This window comes from Anoplopoma fimbria, chromosome 12 (assembly GCF_027596085.1).
Source record: "Anoplopoma fimbria isolate UVic2021 breed Golden Eagle Sablefish chromosome 12, Afim_UVic_2022, whole genome shotgun sequence".
Taxonomy (NCBI): domain Eukaryota; kingdom Metazoa; phylum Chordata; class Actinopteri; order Perciformes; family Anoplopomatidae; genus Anoplopoma; species Anoplopoma fimbria.
In genome coordinates this window covers 3,009,348-3,034,310 of record NC_072460.1, presented here as the reverse complement: position 1 = coordinate 3,034,310, position 24,963 = coordinate 3,009,348, and the positions used below count along the sequence as shown (strand labels likewise).

Below are 24,963 nucleotides of genomic sequence, written 5' to 3'. Positions count from 1 at the left end.
TTCGGGTGTTTAATGGAGGGTGGACGCCATCGTTAAGGGGGCATTAGCGCCACCTACTGTGTGGAGGGTGAACTTCCTTCAAGACTAGGATACACTTTTTTTAAACTCTTTATTTTAAATTCTCTTTATTGTATTTAAGTATTTATTTAAAACTCAAACAAGGTTTTATATTTTAGTTCCTCGATATATGAAGATTCTTACTCTTTATTTATTTTAAATACTCAAACAAGTCTTTCTATAATTTAGTTCCTCGATGATGAAAACTTTATGAAGATTCAATACTCCCTCCCCGAAATTCTTCAACTCTTTCTTTATCTTTTCTGTGTTTCATACATATAACATGTTCAACCGTTTCCTCCTTCAAGACTAGGATACACTTTTTTTTAAATTCTCTTTATTGTATTAAGTATATGTATTTAAAAACTCAAACAAGGTTTTATATTTTCCTTCCTCGATACTAAAGAAATTATGAAGATTCTTCAACTCTTTATGTATCAAGCTTATTTTAAATACTCAAACAAGTCTTTCTATAATTTAGTTCCTCGATGATGAAAACATTATTAATATTCAAAACTCCCTCCCCAAAATGATTTAACTCTTCTTTGTCTTTTCTCTATGTGTATCAAGCTTCTTTACTTTAAAACCTTGTTTAAACTTATATATTTTCCTTCCTCGATACTAAAGAAATTATGAAGATTCTTCAACTCTTTCTTTATCTTTTCTGTGTTTCATACATATAACATGTTCAACCGTTTCCTCCTTCAAGACTAGGATACACTTTTTTTAAATTCTCTTTATGTATTAAGTATATGTATTTAAATACTCAAACAAGTCTTTCTATAATTTAGTTCCTCGATGATGAAAACATTATTAATATTCAAAACTCCCTCCCCAAAATGATTTAACTCTTCTTTATCTTTTCTCTATGTGTTTTGATACATTACATTACATTACATTACAGTCATTTAGCAGACGCTTTCATCCAAAGCGACTTACAATAAGTGTATTCAACATAGGTATTCAAGAGAACTACTAGTCACCAGAAGTCATAAGTGCATCTCCTTTCTTAAACAAGCATCTAAGAGCATAAACCAGAGCAAAAGTACAGAAACAAACTAATACGAATGCAATAAGTGCAACAAACTAATATGAATGCAATAAGTGCAACAAACTAATATGAATACAATAAGTGCAACAAACTAATATGAATACAATAAGTGCTAAGTGGAAGGCTCATACTTCTGGCAGTGACGTATAACATGTTCAACCGTTTCCTCTTTTAAGCCACATTCAAACAGACCTGATGCATGTTTTCACATAAATTGCATGATTGTATTTAACCTTGTGTGCCCTTATGTCATTCTTGATTTTTTTCCCATTGTTTTCATTCTGAGGCAAGGGTCAAGACACCAACAGGTGAAAGAAACTTCCGGCCACAAGTGATCACTATAAACAGCATTCTTCAACATTTTACATAAGGTTAAACCAAGGATGGAGGATTCATTTATGATTGATCAAATTAAAGATTGTTGAACAAATAGCCCATTCACCTTCTTTTTTGTAGTTATGTATAAGTGTGTTATTTATGCCATATTATACAGAATTAAACGAAACCCTAATATATTGAATTTGTTGTATATATATATAACTGTTATATATCCAACAATTCTTTAATAATATTTTCATATGCTTTTATTCAGAAAATATGAACAAAATGAAATCACTGTAGACTGTATCTGATACTGTCCAATATAGCCATTGCTAAAGCCATGTTTTATCACTGTGGTGTCTAGGGGGTCCTTGTTATTTTATTGTTGTTTGCATGTTTATTTGTGTGATTGATATATATAAAGCGTAGTTTTAAAACTCAGACTGAAAAGAATAACATCAGACAACATTGTATTAAATGAAAAAACACGGGTGTAACATATTTTAGGATCTGAGCCAGGGAAATATTTGCGCAGTAGGAGTCAGTCGTGACTGTTTTTAATATTTTTGAACATTTGGGCAAAGGTTCATTGAATGACTCTAAATCTTCATGAGTACATACGTTTTCCCCTTGACCTTCAATTTCATTATCATCAGAATAGCTTATTTTGTACAGCCCTGTCCCAGTGACATTGCCAGACTATACCAGATACATAAAATGGACATGCTGTAATCACACAGAGTGGCTCCTGACTCTTTTATGGGCCCTTATTAAGGCATCACACGGGTGTCCATCAAAAGTGACTGTCGATATTATTTAAGACCAAACTTAAGTGAGAGTACCAGTGACGGCATATTGCATATATGTTTTATATAACATATATTTACAAAATGGATGGGTCAAGGACATGTTGATTTACAATGCACGCTAAGTATGACACAATATCTAAAGTACTTTATTAAGATGGCCTTAACAATTACATATTGAGAAAAATAAGTAATTAATTAGAAAATGTACAGTATTAGACTCCACACCAAAATGGAATACATTCAAAAAAGGGTAGATTAAAAAAAAAGTTAACTATCATCAAAGGAGAACAATTGTGAAATATGGGCCAAGTAAAGTTAAAAAACACATTATTATCCTAAATCAGTTTTAAATTGTACCTGCAAAGTAAAGCATGTTTTTTTGTTAAGGGTATATAACTGACCCTAAGGGTTGCGAAAGAGGCTCTTGCATAAGGTGCCTTCAGGTACTGTCGGATATATATGATATTCATTTACAAAGTGTACATTTAGGACCCAATTAAGGGAAGCATATGTTTTATCTGGCAACATGAGCAGTCCCATAATCACGCTTGAGGCTCATTTTTATACTCCAGCTGCAGCACAAACACATCTGAGTGTCCCTCTGTGGTCTGAAAGCCAGATGACCGAGCTGGACTGGAGCTCCTGAATGCAACAAATCCAACGTGGCCTACGTCACTGGGACGCACGTACAGGGCGGTATTAGGCTTACATACATAGTGTGAGCAGTCCTGTGTGTCCTCCAGTGTCTCTAGTCTAAAACACAATAAGTTAAGATGTCTGTGGTCGGTGGAGCCTTGTGTCGAAATGTTTTGGCTGTAAGGAATTCTGGCATGATGGTGGTGAGTATTATTATTATTATTATTATTATTATTATTATTAATATTATATTCCTTTATTGATCCCCATGGGGGAAATTCAAGTGTTGCAGCAGCTCAACTACACACACAGACAATAAATACACATACTATACAACAAAATACAACATATTTCTGCACTTTACTATAAAATGCATGCTTCATGAGATACATTAAAGAAATGTGCATGTTAGTGTGTATTTAATGACTGTAATGTGCATGTTAGTGTGTATTTAATGACTGTAATGTGCATGTTAGTGTGTATTTAATGACTGTAATGTGCATGTTAGTGTGTATTTAATGACTGTAATGTGCATGTTAGTGTGTATTTGTGAATAATGCCAAATCTGTGTAATAATAGTTGGTTCATCAAAGGACCTGTGACAACAAACCCTGCTCCAAGGCTACTGTGTATGTGTGTAAATGTGACAGAATATTGAAGAACCCTATCTGCTTCACTGTAGTGTGAATTAGATGAACTAACATTTATTATGAATACAGGCTTTCATGATACATAGTAAATCTATCCATTGTTAAAAGAGCTGAGCTTGTTATACAATCCCTTACTTCCATTACAGGCTATACATCAAATCAAAATAGTTTTTTTTAGCAGTGAGTAGAAACAAATATCTGTTTTCTTCTCACGCCCATGTAGACACTTTATTGTGCTCAAGTCCATATTTCATTGTCCTGAAAGTCAGTTAGGTAACTACAGGCTGAGACGTGATGTAACACTTTTGTGTTAGTTCACCAACGCGACCACTAGGGGGCGACTCTATACCTTCTTATGAAAAAGGGTAAACTGCATTGGACTGAACAACTGGCAAAAACATGATAGAATATAACATGAATCTAATACGAAATATTATCTGAAAGATTCAATTATATGTAACAATTAATATAAAGTTCTGATCTTTTCTGGCTGGTTTTCAAATGCTTTAGTTGAGACATTTTTGTATTGTTTGTGGATGTTCTGACCTTGTGGTGCTTTTATTTTATTTTGTTGGTTTGTCTTTTCATTCTACTGCATTTTTATTTGAGATCTTGAAATACAAATAAAGCTTCATCTTTGTAGTTGTTTGCATGAGTTAATGTGTTATTGAATTGTCCTCTGGTGTTGCAGGATAGAATAACCAAGGGCTTCCAATTTTAGCCAGAGTTCACGTAAACAGCAGCCAGGTCACAATATATAGTGTTACTTTGCACATGCATCTTGCTTTTATGTCTCTTTTTTTTACTCTTACCTTAAAGAAAGTGCTTTCTGTAGAGGTGATCAAAAGAAGAGAACACTGGAGGGATTCAAAATTGAAAAAAAAGTGATTCATATATACTGTCTTTCTTATATTTTTATTATTATCTATGATACAGATGGTTCGCCATGCTCAGACGGCCGCTGCCCCGGCTCCTGAATCCAGGATCAAGAAGTTCCAGATTTACCGCTGGGACCCAGACACCTCTGGAGACAAACCACGAATGCAGACATATGAAATAGATCTCAATACGTAAGTCATAACCGAGCCCATGAACAGAACATTGTTCAGCTGTGTCATAATGTATTGACATGTTCCTGTTGTTATAGTTGTGGTCCAATGGTTCTGGATGCCCTCATTAAGATCAAGAATGAGATTGACCCCACACTCACGTTCAGACGCTCCTGCCGTGAAGGTAAGAAATGAATCTAGATTCAGCTTGCACATCATTTTAACGATTTCCACGTTAAATAAATGAAACATGTTAACATGCCTGTTTCATTTAACCAGATGTCAGTGACCCATTGATTGTTTCTTCATTTCTTCAGGTATCTGCGGCTCATGTGCCATGAACATAAATGGAGGCAACACACTGGCATGCCTGAACAAAATCGACACCAACACAAGCAAACCGACAAAAATCTACCCACTCCCACACATGTATGTGGTCAAAGATCTGGTGCCTGTAAGTACTGCAAGTGCTCACTGTTTCTTTCCATGGCCACATTTGAAAGTGCTGCAGCAGATGATCACGAACAGTGTGTGAAAGTAGCATGCATAAAAAAAAAAAGAAAAAACATATTTGGTGCATTTATTTGTTGACTGAGTTCCCCCTTTTTTTCAACCAGGATATGAGCAACTTCTATGCGCAGTACAAATCTATCGAGCCCTACCTGAAAAAGAAGGATGGAGCTCAAGAAGGGAAGGAGCAATATTTCCAGTCGGTGGAAGACAGGCAAAAACTGGTGATTAAAACGTCTTAAAAGGTCTACAGACCTCACATGAATTATACAACGCATAACTGGGTCAGCCATATTAGAGGAATATTCATATTGTGGTCACGGTTGTCATTTCATCACAAGGATTTTAGCTAGCCAACCAGCCAAATATTTAGCAGGTTCACATTTGTGATGATCGCATCACGGTTTATTTGCCTGTAGACTGATAGTCTTCTTAACCCAACAGGACGGCCTGTATGAGTGCATCCTCTGTGCTTGCTGCAGCACCAGCTGTCCCAGCTACTGGTGGAACGGAGACAAATACTTGGGACCGGCTGTCCTCATGCAGGTGGGTTTTTCTTATTTAGTTATGAGGTACAAGTCCCAATAATTCAGATATTTGTTGTGGTAACAGGAGTTTAGGTTTATAGCAACACTAGGAGCCTTGTGTGCCTGTAATGCTCATTACAAACAGGGGAGGAGTAGCTTGATCTTTTGCTAGGAGTGAGGCAATTATGTGACGTTTAGGCATAGGGTGGTGCCAGAGCAAAGGCCACGTTGTTAATATACTATATATACTGTTAACTATTGGATGTTGGCATGCTGATGTTTGTTACATTCAGCATTTTTACTGCTACTTTGTACTTTTTGACATGATGCAGATTCGGTTACGAGTTTAAGAAGAGTCATGTCGTGAATCATTGCATAGTTGTCAAGACATTTCGTTTCAAGTTTTTAAAAAAAATGATACCAAAAACGATTTAAGATGGAGCAAACAGCAGTTGTCAACTGTGTTGTTATCCCTCAGGCCTACCGGTGGATGATTGACTCCCGAGATGAATTCACAGAGGAGCGTCTGTCTAAACTTCAGGACCCCTTCTCCCTCTACCGCTGCCACACTATCATGAACTGCACCAAGACGTGTCCAAAGGTACGTCAAAGCGTTCTCACACACATTCTCTCACAGAATTAAAAGATTGTTAGTTTCTTACTGTCCGTTTGGCACACTGCTCCACAGGGACTCAACCCGGGGAAAGCCATTGCAGAGATCAAGAAAATGATGGCAACTTACAAAGAGAAGAAAGCAGCAGCTTCATGAACAATTGAAAATCCAGCTGGCTCAAGAGATCCACTAATATTACCTTGGACTATGTTAAGAGGACGAGAAGAGCAAACCAAGGAACTAATGCCCACATCAGCACTTTTTCATAATTTATATTATATATAGTTTGGGAGATGCAAGTGTGCCGAGTGTGCTTTGTTAAGGTAAATTAATACAGGGCATTGTGAGAAAAGGGTGCTCTAAAGAACTGTTAAAGTTGAGTTATGCAACAGGTTGGACCATATTTCTGCTATTTGTTTGACGAATGAAAAAAACTTGGCTCTGTTGATTTGGCTTTTTGGGAAAAGCTTGTGGAACTTGTTGGCTGTAAATATTCCAATATGTGTTAATAAAAGATGTGCTGGGCTCATTATGAAAACTGAATACATGTTTTTGGATCATAAAAGAACAAAATTACTCTTTTGTTGATTGCCTTTGCAACATTGCAATGAACAATATTGAAGCATTTGATTTTTTTTGTTGCCAAAAAGGCCCTTTTCGCAGCAGACACTTTGACTATTCAACACAGGTAAAAGACAGGTGGAATTAGTCACATTAAAGATGGCTGCATTCCATTAAGATGTGTCGTCCATGTTCATTTACTGATATGGCTGACTGGGAGACTTAACGGAATGAGACCATTGTTAATGCTATTATTTAAAACTGTGCTTTTCCTGCTTGACAAGTCAAAATGTATGCTAGGGGGAAAAGTTTCATTGGCATGTGGTTACTATTTATATTTGAAAATACTGATATATATATATATATATATATATATTTGGATATAAATATATATATACAGGGACTCCACAATAACAAGGTAAATAATATATATCATGTAAACCACTTCTCTCTGAATAAAAAGCCAGTGCAATGCAAAGTGAGTATAAGGGATTACCATATTTATTGGCAAACCAGAAGTTGTTAATTTAAATGGCATATAATGAAGCTTCAAAGCTTTAGCAAAAAATAGTTAAAGCTTTAAATTGAATGTATGCTAGGGGGAAAAGTTTCAAAAGTTTTCATTGGCATGTGGTTACTATATATTTGTTGGTCTTTGGAGAAAATACTGACAAGATGCATATATATATATATATATATATATATATATATATATATATATATATATATATATATATATACAGGGACTCCACAATAACAAGGTAAATCATATATATCATGTAAACCACTTCTCTCTGAATAAAAGATAAGATAAAATAAGATAATCCAAGCCAGTGCAATGCAAAGTGAGTATAAAATATTACCATATTTATTGGCAAACCAGAAGTTGTTCATTTAAATGGCATATAATGAAGCTTCAAAGTTAAAGCTTTAAATTGAATGTTTACAGCAATTTGCAAAGGATGTCCCAGAAGTAGCAATAAGAGTGTTCAAAAGCATTCAAATGAAACTATTGTTATCTAACTTATGCAGGGACTCTTTATAATTATCACATCTCTTGTCATATAGAGGACATGATCTCCTCCATGCAGGAGTTAAGCCTTCTGTAAGCAGCGCAGCAGGCTGACGTCTCCACACATGTGACTATTTTGGACATCGCGACTCGCCGTAGGAGGGTTCAGCTTGTTAGCTCAATGTGGCTCGATGGAGCTTGTCAGACTGGTTTGACTGGTCTGAAGATATTCTGCTTTTTGGGTTACGATGGGAATGCGGCGGCAGTCCTCGTGACCAGAGGATGCATGTAAATGGTAAGTGAGTTTTGAATTATTAAACCAGGAGCATGTCTGTAGTCTGTGCTGAGAAATGATCAGGGTTTTAGCTGTCAACTCGATACAATGTAACAATGTATCAATAGATCAATGCAACAATGTATCAATGCAACAATGCATCAATGTATCAATGCATCAATGCATCAATGCATCAATGCATCAATGTTACACCAACCCCACATAACCACCAGACATGGGTACTCATGCAACAATGTAGCAAGCGTTGCAGCTGGTTCATACTTTAATGCAACCATCACATTTTAAGGCAATCAATAAAGAAAACAAGTTATTTTGTTAAAAGCAATACATAATCTTATCATTGTGTAGCTAAAGATGGACTTTAAAGGGTAACTTAACCTTAATAACAGAAAGAAAAAAAACATGTAATCTTCCTTCTTTGCTCTAGGGTTATAGAGACCAGTAGATGTAATACAATATTCTCTTATCTCTTATCTTATGCAGGTTTAATTACACAGCTGTCAGTGAGATGTCTGTCTCTGCTTGGAGCAGGGAGGTATTTCACTTTAGGTAATCTCAGCAGGGAAGAATGACATTTACAGGAGCTGCATTTTACATTCTGAACACTTCTATAGCATCAGACAACTGTTTGACCTGTCTGTGTAAAGATACAGGGGAGTATTATGAACCTGAGCAGAGAATGGAGTCTCTCTCCCTCTTTGAGTGTCATCTGCTCGCTCTGTCATCCCTTTCACTATAGTTTGCACGGTTGACATGTTGAGAGGCGTTTAGAGGCAATGGAAATGCTCCCAATTTAGTCAATTTAAATTCACCAATAACATGTCTTTGCAGAAGCACAGCGAACCTCCCTACTGCCTGACTAACATTCCTAATACAGGTATTCATACAAACACTACTACAGTAACTACTACTAAGTATTTCAATTAGAGCTGGACCGATACATCTGCCTTTGGCTTCAGGATTGGCGTATATGTAGGCCGTTTAGTGACAAATCATTTCAGTGCAGAGATGGCTAACTTAAATAGAGCCATGTTCTGTAGGTGTCAGGCTGGCCCACCAAAGAGAGTGTACAGACTGTTTGCATTGCCTGTAGATGAAGCTAGTGTGCTATTCGAGGTTAAAGTTTTTTTGTTTTTTTTTGCACAATCAGCACAGATGACCGTCTTGCGTCTTGCCTAGTCGTTTCCCTTTTTTTCACCCGTGTCATGGTCCTGTTAAAGATGAAACTGAAAGACTGGACTTTCCTTAGGGTGATTCCCAGCTCATTGGCCAGAGCAGGATTTATAAAGTAATATTCTAAGGGATATATTATCCACTGTGGCCCCTCTCCACCAAATGTAATTGTCCCTTTTGGACAGTGAGTTAGTGATGCTGCCTGGGACAAAGGTCATTTAGAAGGGGCATAATAATGACTTTAGAAGTCTGGGATTCCTGTGTGTGCTGAGCCAGGCGATGTACTTCAATGAATTGGAAAAAAACAAACTTTGGTTCCAGATAGTCACACACACACACACACACACACACACACACACACACACACACACACACACACACACACACACACACACACACACACACACACACAGCAAACCATGACGAATACCATAACCTGTGTAGAGATTGGCCTAGTTACAACAAATCAACTTTCACGTGATACTACGATCATGTGTTGTGGATTATGATAGAACACATGACTCGGTTCTTTGGCTTCTTGTTCAGTGTGTGTGTATTGTGATGTGTGTGTGTGTGTGTGTGTGTGTGTGTGTGTGTGTAGCTGAAAGCCAACACAAGAGCAACAAGTAGGACACAGTTAATATGAATATCAGTTCTGGTGTCTTTCTGCAGATTGTATCCAACTGAGCATTCCTTTAACATGAACATTAGGGAGGCCCTGCGCCAACTTTTTCAGTCACAATACCACTTGACTGATACCTGGGCTTTGGCTATTGGTCGAAACCGAGTACAGATCTGACACCAGTTTTTAGTTAATAGGCTGTATGTGTCATGTTGAGGTGACTTGGATCATTCTTTTATGTATTTCAACATAACACTCAACTTAAAGGAGCAGTGTTTAGGATTAAGGGGAGTCTATTAGCAGGTATATAATCACCTGAAAACTAAGAATCGTAGTGTTTTCATGAGCTTAGAATGAGCCGTTTATGTCTAAATATGTGAGCGTGTCCTCTTCACGGTGTGAGTGATGTTGGACCACCATTTTTCCTTCAGAAGCCCAGAACGGACAAACCAAACACTGCTTCTGTAGCCTATTGCGTGTTTTTTGTTACCAGAAGGCCACCGTAGTCCACTGACATGCTTGGAAAGGGGCGGCGGTCTGCAGAGGGGTGCTCAGTCTATGCAATATCACACCTCACAGCTAGATGTCACTAAATCAAACACACTGCTACTTTAAACTAATTCAATGTACAGTACCAGACAAAAGTTTGGACACACCTTCTCATTCAATGGTTTTTCTTTATTTTTTATTTTTTTCTACATTGTAGATTAATATTGAAGACATCCAAACTATGAAGGAACACATATGGAATTATGTGGTAAACAAACACAAAATGCTCAACAAACCAGAATATGTTTTATATTTTAGATTCTTCAAAGTAGTTGAATGAGAAGGTGTGTCCAAACTTTTGACTGGTGCTGTATTTAAAATTGTGGTGTGTGTATGTGTGTGTGTGTGTGTGTGTGTGTGTGTGTGTGTGTGTGTGTGTGTGTGTGTGTGTGTGTGTGTGTGTGTGTGTGTGTGTGTGTGTGTGTGTGTGTGTGTGTGTGTGTCAGAAAGTTGGTGTCGTTATATTTATGAACAAACCAGATAATATTTAACTGATAACTTTTGATAATTGATTTGTCGGTGCAGTCAACAGTGTTGAACAAACACATGAAGTGTTCTTTAGGGGAGGGTGTGTGTGTGTGTGTGTGTGTGTGGTGTGTGTGTGTGTGTGTGTGTGTGTGTGTGTGTGTGTGTGTGTGTGTGTGTGTGTGTGTGTGTGTGTGTGTGTTAAACTCGAGAGAAGCAGGTAAAGCACTCAGGTGAGCTCTCTGTGATGTGTCGGGACAGACAGACTCCAGGATATCCACGTTTCATACCAGAGGTCTCCAGCTGACGGTATTAAATGCGTTAATATAAATGCGTTAATATAAATGCGTTAATCTCAACGGAATACAGCTGCGGAAGCGGAAGTGATAATCCAGTTCGCTTTATACCTCCATGTGTTAAACACACAGTTTACTTTACTCCACTTTATGGTGTGTTTTTTTTTTTAATCTCATTGGTTATGATATACAGTTTACAGGTGAAACGTGTTATACTTTATGGGATGTTTTACTCGCCTCTGTAGCCATTAAAAGTTAATGTTTTCTGGAGAAGCTCTGTTTTTTTTACTGTTTTTATTATTATATTTTCTCAAAGTTAAGCCGTGTTTGTATTGCATCTTCTTTTTCGATCTAGAAATACTCTGAGGCTTTTTTGTGTGCAGAGGAATGAATTGAATCAATCATTGAAAAAAAACAAAACCTAGTTTTCACCACATTGTATTGTATTTATTGTATTGTATTTATTGTATTGTATTTATTGTATTGTATTTATTGGCTGTAAATGTCCTGCTGTCGGTCATGAAGCGTGAGCACACCTCAGCCCGGTTGTACATAAAAAAAAACTTCCATTCCACTGAGTTCATTCAAAAGATGGGATTTAAAACCAGCCACCCAAAAAAAAAAAAGAGATTACATTGTGCAACATTGACTCGACTGGAGGAGCACAGTATTTGTTTGTATTGATTCTGAGGGTGTGTGTGTGTGTGTCTGTGTAAATCATTGTTCCTGTTCTGTAGGTAGCGCGGTCGAGTCGCAGAGCAGACTCTCATCACCCAGTCCAAGCAGCAGCCTGCTCAGTCCTGACTCCCACATGGTAAGAACGTCCACAGTTGTTCTGCTAAACCGACACACAAGTGTGGAAAATGACGTGCCTTAACAAGAAAATCAAAGAGGAAAGAATGTGGGGATAATCCAGCAATGCAAGAACATTTTCAGTCTGGTGGACATTTTACTGTCACGTTTGGTTCGGGTATCTCTCGCAATACGGCTTTTGAATGTGGCTTTTAATCATTTATTGTGGGTTCTGATAAGCCAACCAGCAGTATGGAAATAACTTCAGTTTGAATCTGAATGTCTGTCTGACTCCTTTGCCCCACCAGGATGTTCAGGGCTATAAGTGGGTGCGCTGGCGGGTGTGGTTGTGTCGACTGGCTGCTGTGCTGTCCTTGGGTCTCCTCCTGATCGTGTTTCACTGGCTCCCGAGGCTCGCTGTCCTCGCCCGCTGCTGCTCCTGCCCTCTGGCATTGGCAGATATTCTGCTAATAAGAGTGAGAGAAATATATTGCTTTTTAATAGAACCTACGCTGAAATGTTCATTTGAAAGGTTGATGTCCTATATGCTGTTACAGAGTCTTTTCTTCACAAAAATCTCATCTTGCTACACCAGTTTCTGACCAGTACTTATCACCCTGTTGGACTCAAATGTTCTTACTGTTTGGAATGTTGCATTAATATGTTATATTAAGTATTCAAGTATATAATAAGTATATTTGTACCTTGATTACATACTTTGCTTTGTATTTGTTGCTTCTGTCTCTTGACATTCTGTTCAGCCGCCAAGTATAATGATCTTGGTTGTGCCAAGTTTTCACCAATGTATCTGCGTCATTTTTAACTTCAGGACAGCTTTGGCCGGCATCATGTGGTGGAGGTCCTCACAGAGGAGATGGAGGACGGCAGGTAAGCGTCATGTCTCTATCCTCTGTCAGCATCACCTTTACGCTTTTAATACTAGTATGCACGCATCTTGGAAAACTGTGTGTAGGTTCTGCTCACTTGTTTTTTCCCCTTTTCAGTGTGGAGTTATTGGCGGAGCTGGAGGACAATGAATGGAGGGATACGGTTCAGCTGCACAAGGACGAGGTGAGGAAGGAGTGAACGTTTTTGTAGAACTATGTGCCGAGGGATCTTCTATCCCAGACTGAAAGTGACCATTATTGTGTTACAGAAAACGCTGCTGCGCTACTACCTGTTTGAAGGACTGCGCTACATCTGGCTGGCCAGGAAAGGAGCTTTCTGTCGTGTCAGGTACTGGAACGGGACAAAAGGCAACACAGCACTGTACACAGTCCGGAGCAGCTAGATTAATCCTGTATATTTAGATAGAAAATGTTTTTAGACGGTCAAATATTTCCTTTTTTACCAACCATAATGTTGAATTCTTCCTTGTTTTTTCTGTAGTGTCCTCAATGAGGACTGGACCCGCAAGGACCTGTATGATTTCAAAAGGGGCCTGAGTCACCTGGAGCAGAGCTTGAGGTAGAAAAGGATGCATGAATGGAGAATTAATCTGATTCTTTAATCTCAGAGGGCACTGCTGAGTTATTCATGACACTAATTATTGCAGGAGACGCATGTATGGGCCCAACCTTATTGATGTGCCGGTGAAGCCTTACATACAACTACTGTTTGAGGAGGTGAGATGGAGAATCTGTCCTTTTAATTCACTGTTTGTGTTTTTTTATGATGTTTTGGAATTTTTAAGTGTTTTTTTATTCATTGACCAGATGACATATTAAATTCAACTCCCTCTCTCTCTCTCTCTCTCTCTCTCTTTATCTGCTCCTTTAGGTCCTCAACCCTTTCTATGTGTTCCAAGTGTTCAGCATCACCCTGTGGATGGTCGATCATTATTATTTGTACGCCATATGTATATTTATTATCTCCATTTTCTCCATCGGTATCTCACTTTATGAGATCCGCAAGGTGAGCTTGTCGTGGGATACTTTATCTATATATATATATTCCTTTGTGTGTTTAGCTCTAAGGATATGGATAAAATAATATATAAACCTTACTCCACAGCAAAGCATCACTCTTCACAACGTGGCCCAGTTTGTCACAAATGTCACAATACGGAGAAACTCAGGAGGTGAGCTTTTGTAAATGTACTCTTCTTTTAATGTCAATTTCTTGTAGTTTTAGAAAATGATAGGAGTCTTGTAGAAATGTGTAGCCATGGTTTCATGAAGTGATAAATTACTTTAATTTGAAGGGGGTCAAAAAGGGCTTTAATAGAGAACAATATTTAAAACTGTTATTAAATGTATTGGTTAAATGTACTAAATAACTTTGAAATGTATGCTTTTCTCTTCAACTATTGTCACAAATATTCAACTATGAAAAGCGTCCCAGGCCTAAAAATGGAATATATGAGAACATCCGTATTGAACATGGATGGCAAACAGTTGTTAATAAGCAAACAGGATCACTACATGCAAAGAAATACGATATGTTTCGGTAGGTTGCAGGAATAAAAGAGGATTAGTTTATTTTGAGAAATTGCTTTAAAACGATGATTATACGAATACAAGCCTCCTCTACCTCTCTTTGTCAGTGTGAGTGAAAGTAAGGAAACAAATGAGGAAGTTGTTTCCTGTTTATTGGGCCCAGTAAAGTCATTGTGCATTACAGCCAGAACTCTCCACAGGGACATTCATTCCTAGTTGTGTGTTTTTTCTCAGTGGAGGAGTGTGTGAGCTCGGAGGAGCTGGTCCCGGGCGACTGTCTCATCATCCCTCAGGAAGGCCTGCTGCTGCCCTGTGACGCTGCCCTGCTGGCCGGAGAGTGTCTGGTCAACGAGAGCATGCTCACAGGTGAACAGCAAACCTCAACGCCACCACCAGGCAGAGTGTATCTGTTTCCCACTTTTTATGTACGTTTTGATTTAAAAAAAAGCCCTTTTTAAAGGAACAGTGTGTTATATTTAGGGGAAATATTTGGCAGATATTGAATACTATATTCATAACTATGTTTTAATCAGTGTATAATGACCCAAAACTAAGAATCTTTTTGTTTTAATAATCTACATTTACACAAAAGATCTACCAAAAGCTTCTTTTTAAACTTTTGTTTCCAGTGAGATATTAATTACTTTATATGGTAACTTTGCTGTTCTATAAACAATATTTAGTTTTTTTTTATCCTGTTCTGAATTTATTTGTTTTTTTAAAATAGATATAAGTTTTAAAAAACAATTATTTAGTCATTTAGAAGAACAGAGTAGCTCCTAGTTGTACTAAAATCCTCCAGATGCCTATCCCTTACCTGTAGTCCATCGTAGTTGGGCGTAGTAAACCCTTGGAAAGGGAATGGCTGAGCTGAGGGTTATTTAGTTGGTTGCAACCTGCCACTAAAACGTGCACACTGTTCCTTTAACGCTGGGATAAACCTTGAGGCTGATTAGAGTCACAAGTTAGCCATCAAAGGTGATATTCAAGATGACTGCACACATGTGAGAGTTCTTTTGCTTCATTGTCCCCTGCTAAAGATAGTGCATGAGCCTTTGGACATAAATCATTATACATTCTAAATCTGAACCAACTGTTTTGATTTGGATCTGAAATCTGAAATGAAAATTGCAATTCAGTTTAATTTCCCCCAAGAAAGAAAAATACCCAGCTTCCCATTTTCTAGTTGCATGATTCAGCGTTTGTGACCGCCGGCTTTACATCCTCCTGTGAGGAGTCTATGTATTCACCTGTTCTCATCGTTCTTGTGTCCAGGTGAAAGTGTCCCAGTGCTGAAAACGCCACTGCCGACCGGTGAGGGGAGGTACAGCTCGGAGACGGAGCGCAGACACACCCTCTTCTGTGGCACCCAGCTCATTCAGACCAAAGGGGGGGGCAGCTGTGTTGTTGCTGTGGTCACGAGCACCGGTGAGTAGAAACACTGACGGGATTCTGCTATATTTGAGTGAGATGTCTGTTATGTGTTCTTGGCCTCTGGTGTCGCTATGGAGCAGTTATTCCATGAGCAGGTCCCCCGTTATGTTTGTATCACACATGTGATCATGTGTCGTGGGTTACACAATACACAACCCTGCCAATGGTGTAATACTATCGTACTGATCTTCTGGTGATGTTAACACACCAAGTTACGTAGAATTTAAGAAGACAGCTTGCTTTGGAGAAAAATCAGCTTTGCAAATGTTTAATAAGTCTGTTGGAGGAGTCATGGGAGTTTGCCCGTCCAGTCTACATGAGTTTTCTGGACTTGGAGAAGGCCTCAGACCTTGTACTGAGGGATTACATGGTTGCTGGGTCGTTGCTCTGGTCCTTGTATGACCAAAGTGAGAGCTGTTTCCAAATACTTGGCAAACACAAAGTCAAACATGTTTCCAGTTGGTGTTGGCTTCCGCCAGGGTTGTTCCTTGTCACCATTCCGTAGTGGTGTTGAAACTTGATTTACCAGTCCATCTCCATTCTGACCATTGTCATGAGCTTCTGGGTAAAAGAATGAGATTGTGCATACAAGCGGCCGAAAGGAGCCTCCCTGAAGGGTGGCTGGGCTCAACCTTAGAGATAGGATGAGGGTCTCAGACATCCGGAGTGAGGTGGAGTAGAGCCATTGCTCCTTTGCGCCTTAAGGGGCCAGCTGAGGTGGTTCAGGTATCTGATCAGGATACCTCCTGGACGTCTCCCATTTGTAGGTTTTCTGGGCACGTCCAACACGTAAAAGGCCCTGGGGTTCACCCAGAATACGCTGGAGAGATTACATATCTCGTCTGGCCTGGGAACGCCACGGGGTTCCCCAGTAGTAGCTGTCGAGAGGGACGTCTAGAATTCCCTCCTAAGCCTGCTCCACCCGTGACCAGGCCCCGGACAAGCTGAAGTCTATGAACAAATAAACCAATGAATAAAATGTTTTATGAGGGGGAAGAAATGCAGTCAATATGTTTGTTAGTCTGCAAGGTTACACAAAAGGAAACTGTTGAAGATTTGTATGTCAGTTATTCATCCTGTATTACTTTGAATACTTGAAATAAACGTCCTTCTCACAGAATAGAAAAAACAAGTAAATCCTTGATAAATTGAAGTAAATGGCGGCCGCATTTAATCATCTAATCAGCAAAACTATGTAAGGAAACTCCCTTTACAAACTCTCAGACAAGTAGCGCAGGATAATCCAAGGCTTGTTTATCCAAGGCTTGTTTATCCAGTCATATACTTCTTTTTTTTGTTATATACTTCATGTTTTTTTTTTCCAAACACATGCGTCTTCGCTAAAACATTACCATTTTAAAACACTGCATAAGCTCACTCACGCTACGAGACTGCAATGCTTTAAAAATCAAGGATTGCACTGTGAAGTATTCATTTAAGATCATACGTTTGCTCTCCTAGTCAAGCCAGTTGTTCTGCTTTATCTCCTCCTCAGGGTTTTTCACAGCCAAAGGTAACCTGGTAAGCTCCATTATGCATCCTCAGCCAACCGACTTTCGCTTCTACCAAGACTCTGCCAAGTTCCTGCTCCTCCTGGGTTTAATTGGTAAGTGTATGAAGAATCGTATATTATCTGTATTTACACCTGATTTACTCAGACGATGTATCAAAGTCTTTTTGACCTATAATTCAACAATTGAACATGAATAAACTGTTTCTGATATTTTTTTCCTTCCTTCTTCAGCTTTGATGGGCATGATTTACAGCTTAGTGGTCCTCTACAGAGCCAATGTAAGTGCAAGGACCGGATCTTTTTTTGGCCTGTCTTTATTTGGCATGCCAACAATAAAGAAAGCAGAAGCACTGACGTTTGTGTCTGGATGTGTGTCCAGTTGACTTGGTTCGAATTGGTGATTAGGAGCCTGGATATTGTGACCATCGCAGTGCCTCCTGCCCTGCCTGCTGCCATCACCACGGGCACTATCTACGCCCAGCGCCGGCTGAAGAGAGGGGGAATCTTCTGCATCAGTCCGCCGCGCATCAACATCTGCGGCAAGGTTTCACTCTTCTGCTTCGACAAGGTAAGTTTTTTTTACGTAGAGAACTCATCGTGGCCACTTGACCCGTTGAAGTTGCCTTTCATCAGAGCACTGTTGTGTCTACAGACAGGGACTCTTACGGAGGAGGGTCTGGATGTGTGGGGAGTGATGGAGGGGGGAACTGCCGGTTTCTCGGAGCTGGTCCCAGACCCCAGGCTCCTGCCTCCAGGGCCCATGCTGTCAGGCCTGGCCTGCTGTCACACTGTGACGCTGCTGCAAGGACAGCCGCTCGGAGACCCTCTGGAGCTCAAGATGGTTGAGTCCATTGATTGGGTATGACACTATAAAGCTTTTTGTAAAGGTAAAATGTGTAAGTAAATGCCAATATGGGCACTTTATTGGAAATATTCTATTGGTACCAGGTACAAAAAAAAGTGTCAAACATGAGTAAAATGCCATTATTACCTATCAATATGAACAAACATTGCAAATATTGTTACTTTAAAAAGCATCTTGTTCGCACTTCTGGGACTTTGCAAAAAACACGATTTTGTTTTTGCTCGACCCGGGCCATCCCTTTAATTTAATCGATATATTTACATTTTTTTCTCCAGACCCTCCAGGAGCCAGAGGGAGATGGAAAAGTGCTGGATGAAGAGTTTGGAGGCCACAAAGTTTTGGCTGTTATGAAACCTCCAACTCAATGGACTGTGAGTGTCCCTACCTTTACTCTCATATTGACCCATCAGTGGGGCGTGTTTGTTGTTTACGTCAAATCCCCTTAACTACGGTAAAACTGTTGCACAGGTATTGATCTTTCTATTTTTTAACCTTAGTATTAGATTTTGACATTGTGGTAAATTACAAACAGATAGGTACCGTCACCTCTGGTTATTTCTTTTTTACTGTGTCCCTCCCTACTACTTTGCAGATAACTGTCTGGAGTTTCAAGTTATGCAAAACTGAAATTCTTCTCATTAATTTTGTCGTCAGTCCGCAAGAGATGCAGTGGCCATTGTTCAGAGGTTCCCCTTCTCCTCGGCCCTGCAGAGGATGAGTGTGGTGACGGTGGCCCCCGGGGGACGCCCTGCACTTGCTTTCATGAAAGGATCCCCAGAGATGGTGGCCAGCCTCTGCCGAGCAGAAACTGGTCAGTAACTTGATACTAATAGTATAATAATGTGTACATTTAAATGAATTAAATTAATTTTGCATTGTGTCTACTGTCTACTCTTATACATTACATTTATACTAAACGGGTTGCTCTATGTTAACAGTGCCGGCGCAGTTCTCCAGTAAACTGTACAGCTTCTCCAGTGAAGGCCTCAGAGTCCTTGCCCTTGCCTATAAACCACTAGACGGGAACACTGACTTCAGGGCCATTGAACGGTGGGAGTTGCCTTCATTGTGGCTCCAAATCTCCTTTTTATAGACACATTTTCCTACACCTGAAGCGTGCCTTAAATCCAGTGATGCTGAAATGCAGTTGTTTGTCTTTCCGCAGAGGGGAGGTAGAGAAGGACATGCAGTTCCTGGGCTTGCTCATGATGAAGAATTTGGTGAAGCCAGAAAGTGCCGAGGTTATAAACACCCTGAGACTGGCAAACCTCCGCAGCGTCATGGTCACTGGTGAGAGAAATTTAGCACTTCCTCTTTTTTATATATTTTTTATCATCAAAGCATTAAGTTGAAGGCATTTACTTTAATGCCGTCAACCTGGGGTCAAATCTTTTTTGTCCTTCTTCTCATAGGGGACAACATTTTAACAGCAGTCAATGTAGCAAAAAGCTGTGCCATGTTGGGATACGATGAGAAGGTGATATTCGTCAATGCAACCCCCCACACTGCCCAGTCCATGCCCACCCTGAAGTTCAGCCTAGAAGAAGAAGGGGCCCCTGCCGGCCAAACCTCTATTGTCACTCGGGTTGGTCCTGCTAAGTCTTTTTAAGTCTCGGGGTGCACTGTATTGTCAATATCTTGGATATCTGGGAAGAAGGGAATCTTCTTCTGTTCTATTCAATTTCACCCTTGTCAATAAATCAGTGAATCCGCGTCTCTTTGGATTGTAGCGATACCTGTTCTACTCTGTTCAAAAACATTAGAGGGGATGACCTTCATCATATGTCACAATTATTTTCCCAAGCTGTCATGCTCTGGAACTTAAAGGACAACAGTGAAATGGTTTGATTGGAAGTCTTACCTAAAGTCTCTGGGTCCCATTATCTCTCATACAGTTTGATCGGTGTTGCAAGAAGATAATTCTAACTTATTTAAACATATATAATTATTAAGTAGCTTTCACTATAGCATTCATAGTAGGCATTCACGGCCTAGATCTGTAAACTGGGAGGATGAAGTTTGGCTGCTGTTGTTGATGTTTTTCTTTTCTCCCCTCAGGGCCTATACCAGGGTGGTTTTGACTATCACCTGGCTATTAATGGAAAGTCCTTTGCTGCCCTCTGTAACCACTTCCCTGAGCATTTGCCAAAGGTAATGTATTCTATGTTATCCCAACAGGGTTATTCCGCCAACAAAACAACATTAGCATACAACAATTAGGGGAGTAGTTACAGGTACAATGATTTAATTAGATTATACTTAGGCATTAGACTAATGGACTGTATTTCAAACCCAAGATGTGATCGATTGATTGTCAACTTTCCTTTACGTGCTGTCATTGCAGGTTTTGTTGCGAGCCACCGTATTTGCCCGCATGGCTCCCGACCAGAAAACCCAGCTGGTGAAGGAGCTGCAGAAACTGAAGTGAGTTCAGACACAAAAGAGGAAGGATGGGGAAACACACAGGATGAACAGAAATAAACGAAAAACAGTGTGAGAAATTGAAACCTTATCAACCTGCAGCCCCAACACTAACTTGAGATATGGGGAAATGGATTGATAGATAAACTGTCGAATATGAAATTCTGAGTAATTTTTTTTTTGTCCAGTCATGGGTCAGAACACTGGCTAAAGAAATGCTCGAACAAAAACTTAAATACAAAATAAAAAAGTGTATCATTTGTTTAATCGTTTTTTGGCCCATCTAGTGGCCATTGGATGAACTGCATCTTAGAGCACTTCCACGTTGGCTTCAACACCGAGCTGTGGTGGTTGCTTTACTTGGTTAAATCAAGAAGCTAATACCAATACTATTAAATCTAAGGTGAAAACAGTATATATTTAGCTTCAAAACTCATCAGAGTGGAAAAGTCTAGGCAGTACTGTGGGATACTGACACTCGATACCAGTGTATCTGTTTGTGGAGTCCACATACAATGTTGCACAAGTAGTTAAAGGCTTCCCAGTTGCATTATAAATGTATAATCACATGTAGTATTTTGTATAATTATTATAATTAAACATTGGCTACTACTTGACTTCTATTACTACAGCTACCGGGTAGGCATGTGTGGGGACGGGGCCAATGACTGCGGGGCCCTGAGAGCCGCTGATGTCGGGGTTTCCCTGTCCGAGGCCGAGGCTTCAGTCGCTTCACCTTTCACTTCCAAGACGGACAACATCAGCTGTGTGCCGCTGCTCATCAGGTGAGGAAGTAGGACGCATTAAGGACAATATGGATGAAGTTTTTAAAATGCAACTAGAAACCAGAAATGTTTGTGGGACAATATCTGCAACAAAACATATTTCCCTTTTTGCAGAGAGGGCCGGTGTTCTTTGATCACCTCCTTCAGTCTCTTTAGATACATGGCCCTGTACAGCCTCATCCAGTTCTGCTCCGTCCTCATCCTCTACACCGTGAGTAGCAGTGGAGCTCATCGCACCGTCACTCTCACAGTGGCTATCATGTTGCTTCCATTCATCTTTATTTCTGTCCAGTCAATTTTTATTTAAATAAGGCTTGTTGGGAAAGAGAAGATGTGATGTTAGCTTAGCTATGGATATTTTTAGTATTGAAAAAAGGATTTAATTACTATCATTCATCGACAACGCAGGATTATGAAAAGACAAATACACTTTTTTCTCAGAAACATTGCGTAACAACTTGATGTATTTGAATCCAAAGCCATTGGTTTGCACCTCTCGACGGCTGACAACAATCGCCGTCCTAATCACATGGCCTACAGAACTAACAGTGAAGCGTGTCGTGTCTCGATGTGTGTGTGTGTGTGTCCAGGTGAGTACGAGCCTTGCTGACCTGCAGTTCCTGTTCTGTGACCTTTTTGTGGTGACTTTGCTGGCCATCGTGATGGGGAGAGGAGGCCCCAGTAAGGTGCTGCACCCCTTCAGACCCTCAGCCAGTCTGCTGACCCTGCCGGTCCTGGGCAGCCTCCTCATCCACACCTGTGCGATTGTTCTGGGCCAGCTGGCCGCGCTCTTCATCACCACCTCACAGGACTGGTCAGTAAAAAGACGCGCAGCCGCAAAGAGATTTTATTTGCATTCAGAAAAGGACCAGCATCCCAGCTACACTTGAAGCACTTTAACACACTGTAAAACTCCATTCCCCTGTATTTTTTCTTTTAGGTACGTTCCACTCAATTCAACATTCTTTGGCGTGGCCAATCTGCCCAACATGGAGAACACCAGTGTGTTTTCCTTGGCAGCTTTCCAGTACATCATCATGGCTGTGGTGGTCACCAAGGGCTACCCTCACAAGAAACCTCTCTTCTACAATTGTGAGTGAACAGAAATGTCAGAGAATGGTGATTTTGGGTCGGAAGGGGGATGCATACAGACCCATGCTGAGAAACTGTCAAGCTGTTCGTCTTCAGCTTTACTTAATATAGTATTACAAGTGAAACATTACATTACATTACATTACAATACAGTCATTTAGCAGACGCTTTCATCCAAAGCAACTTACAATAAGTGTGTTCAACATAGGTATTCAAGAGAACTACTAGTCACCAGAAGTCATAAGTGCATCTCCTTTCTTAAACAAGCATCTAAGAGCATAAACCAGAGCAAAAGTACAGAAACAAACTAATACGAATACAATAAGTGCTAAGCGGAAGGCTCAGGGTAGTACTTCTTAAAGATTAAGGACCGTGTTGTTTTTTTTTCTTCTCATCCTTCAGGGATTTTCCTCTGTCTACTGCTTGTCCTCTTTGCTGTGATGACTTGGCTGGTGTTGTATCCCGGGCCCGTCATTGGTAAACTGTTACAGCTGCAGGACTTCTTTGATATGGGTTTCAAAATGTTGCTCGTCGCCGTGGCTGCTCTCAACTTCCTCATTTGTTTTGTTGTGGAGGTGAGTGACGATATGATATTTTGATACTCCCTCATAGGACAATTGTTGATTTACATTTACTGTACATGTTAGAATAACTGGCTCTGACACCAACCGGATGAGATGCATGACAGTATGTGGATTTAACTGATTCCGTGATTCTCCATGATGCTGAACTTTAAACGTGCAATCCAACCAAAATCCATCTATGAAGACCCGCTAAAGGCTGGAAAGATCTTTTAGGAATCTGTAATATTTTCCTTCATGAAGAAGAAAGTTCCTCTGGTTAACTCCACTTCATGTCATTTCCTATCAGATTTATTTGCAACATGTTTTAATGGTGGAAAAGGTATGAAAATGCCCATAGTAGCTCCTCCAGCGGCTTCTGCATGCTCAGTATATTCAAGCACTTATACACAGTATGGAAAGTATTCAGCACGCCCCTCTAAAGTTTGACCTTATAAAGATTTGGGGCTTTAATGGCTGACCTGTGTTGGAGCTCATTTAGTGTTTGGTTCTGCACTCGGCTGAAATGTGCGTATCAATCTTCTATTTTACACAAATTGTCCAGCAAGTACATGGAAAAGTCCCAGCATCGCCATGTGGTTCTGTTCCCTGTCAGTGCTGTTATTAGTGAATTTGATGCTTAAACAGAATTTTGTGCGGTTTCACATCAGTCTGTGTCATTGTCGTGTTGACGCAGCATCTGTTCCGCTTCCAGCTGAGCAGTACCGCCCGCTCACATGAGTAAAAGGCTTCGTTAACAGCCAGCTGTACCTTTTATGTGTTAGTGGGGATTATTTCTCCAAGCAGAATCCTCCAATTCTTCGAGATCTCCTTCAAAGAGCGGAAATACATTTCGGCAAAATATATAACGGCAGCAGGCTCCATGTTAACAGAATGCATATGTGTAGCAGGGGTGGGTCAATGTCTGCTCAGCATCAGATGAACCAAATTCTATAAAAAAGGAATATGCATCTGGAAAGACTGGAATCTCAGTTTTAAATGCAAGGCGCATTATATTGCTTTGGCTCACCGTCATGGCTTACTGTGATATTGAATAGAACAGAGCCACTGTTAAAAACACCTGTGCTTTACCTGCTTTGACAAGTCAAAATGTCTTCGCTATAAAAGATCTGTTGTCCTTTTTCATTATTGATAATCTCTTTAAGTGTGGTATATTCCTAAAAACTTTTTTTCCCCCACACAGATGTTAGTAGACGGTGGTATCCTGAACTGTTTTCGGTTGCTGCGTGGGAGACGTCAGTCCAAGAAACAGTATAAACGTCTGAACAGCCTTCTGTCTGGCTCCCCGTCATGGCCGCCGCTCAATCAAACCCTGTCCCCCACAGACAACACAGTCATCCAGCTCAGCTAGCATCCGCTATGTTCTGTTATTTAAGCCAAAAAGTGCTGTGGATGTCTAAACTACATCCTCACCTTCATCAACAATGAAATGTCATGTTTACCCTCATTAATAAAATATATTTTTTATGTAAACTTCAGTGTGTGTTTTGAAAGACGTCATATTTTTGGTGTGATTTAATAGTGGGGTCCTGGGGGTATTAAGGGTCAGTGCAGCCAAATTACAAAAACAATTCTCATCTGACCACACACATGACATTTTGGGTTTGATTTGTCTAAGGTTTGAGATTTCATAGACCTGCGCAATACTGTGGATGTGAATGGAATTTATAAAAATTCCAATATCGATTAACAGTGGTTACTCTGGATAATACACAACTCTTACTGCGATCAGTGCTCATTGGAAGTACTTTCAACCGGTAAATGTTCCTCGAGTTCAGACGCATATATCATAAGCCCCTTTGGACAAAATCACCTGCCTGCCATTTTTAAAGTAATGAACATGCAT

The 24,963-nt window shown here is 39.9% G+C and overlaps 2 protein-coding genes across 2 annotated transcripts; both read left to right on the top strand.

The window, feature by feature from the left end:
• Positions 1–2,929: 2,929 nt before the first annotated feature.
• Positions 2,930–6,757, top strand: LOC129100052 (succinate dehydrogenase [ubiquinone] iron-sulfur subunit, mitochondrial-like). The gene is made up of 8 exons (XM_054609556.1): positions 2,930–3,077; positions 4,461–4,594; positions 4,672–4,757; positions 4,891–5,027; positions 5,191–5,307; positions 5,528–5,629; positions 6,089–6,211; positions 6,299–6,757. Exons 1-8 carry the CDS (start codon positions 3,012–3,014, stop codon positions 6,377–6,379), a joined length of 846 nt encoding a protein of 281 aa, XP_054465531.1. The 5' UTR covers positions 2,930–3,011; the 3' UTR covers positions 6,380–6,757.
• Positions 6,758–8,026: 1,269 nt separating this feature from the next.
• Positions 8,027–24,595, top strand: atp13a2 (ATPase cation transporting 13A2). The gene is made up of 29 exons (XM_054608857.1): positions 8,027–8,091; positions 11,934–12,010; positions 12,297–12,464; positions 12,818–12,876; positions 12,993–13,059; positions 13,145–13,224; positions 13,378–13,455; positions 13,544–13,613; positions 13,768–13,902; positions 14,002–14,068; positions 14,661–14,792; positions 15,702–15,854; positions 17,356–17,466; positions 17,605–17,651; positions 17,753–17,941; positions 18,026–18,232; positions 18,514–18,609; positions 18,893–19,049; positions 19,177–19,288; positions 19,404–19,528; positions 19,651–19,823; positions 20,297–20,389; positions 20,583–20,662; positions 21,292–21,444; positions 21,559–21,655; positions 22,035–22,258; positions 22,385–22,536; positions 22,939–23,111; positions 24,301–24,595. Exons 1-29 carry the CDS (start codon positions 8,079–8,081, stop codon positions 24,466–24,468), a joined length of 3,456 nt encoding a protein of 1,151 aa, XP_054464832.1. The 5' UTR covers positions 8,027–8,078; the 3' UTR covers positions 24,469–24,595.
• The last annotated feature ends 368 nt before the right edge of the window (positions 24,596–24,963 follow it).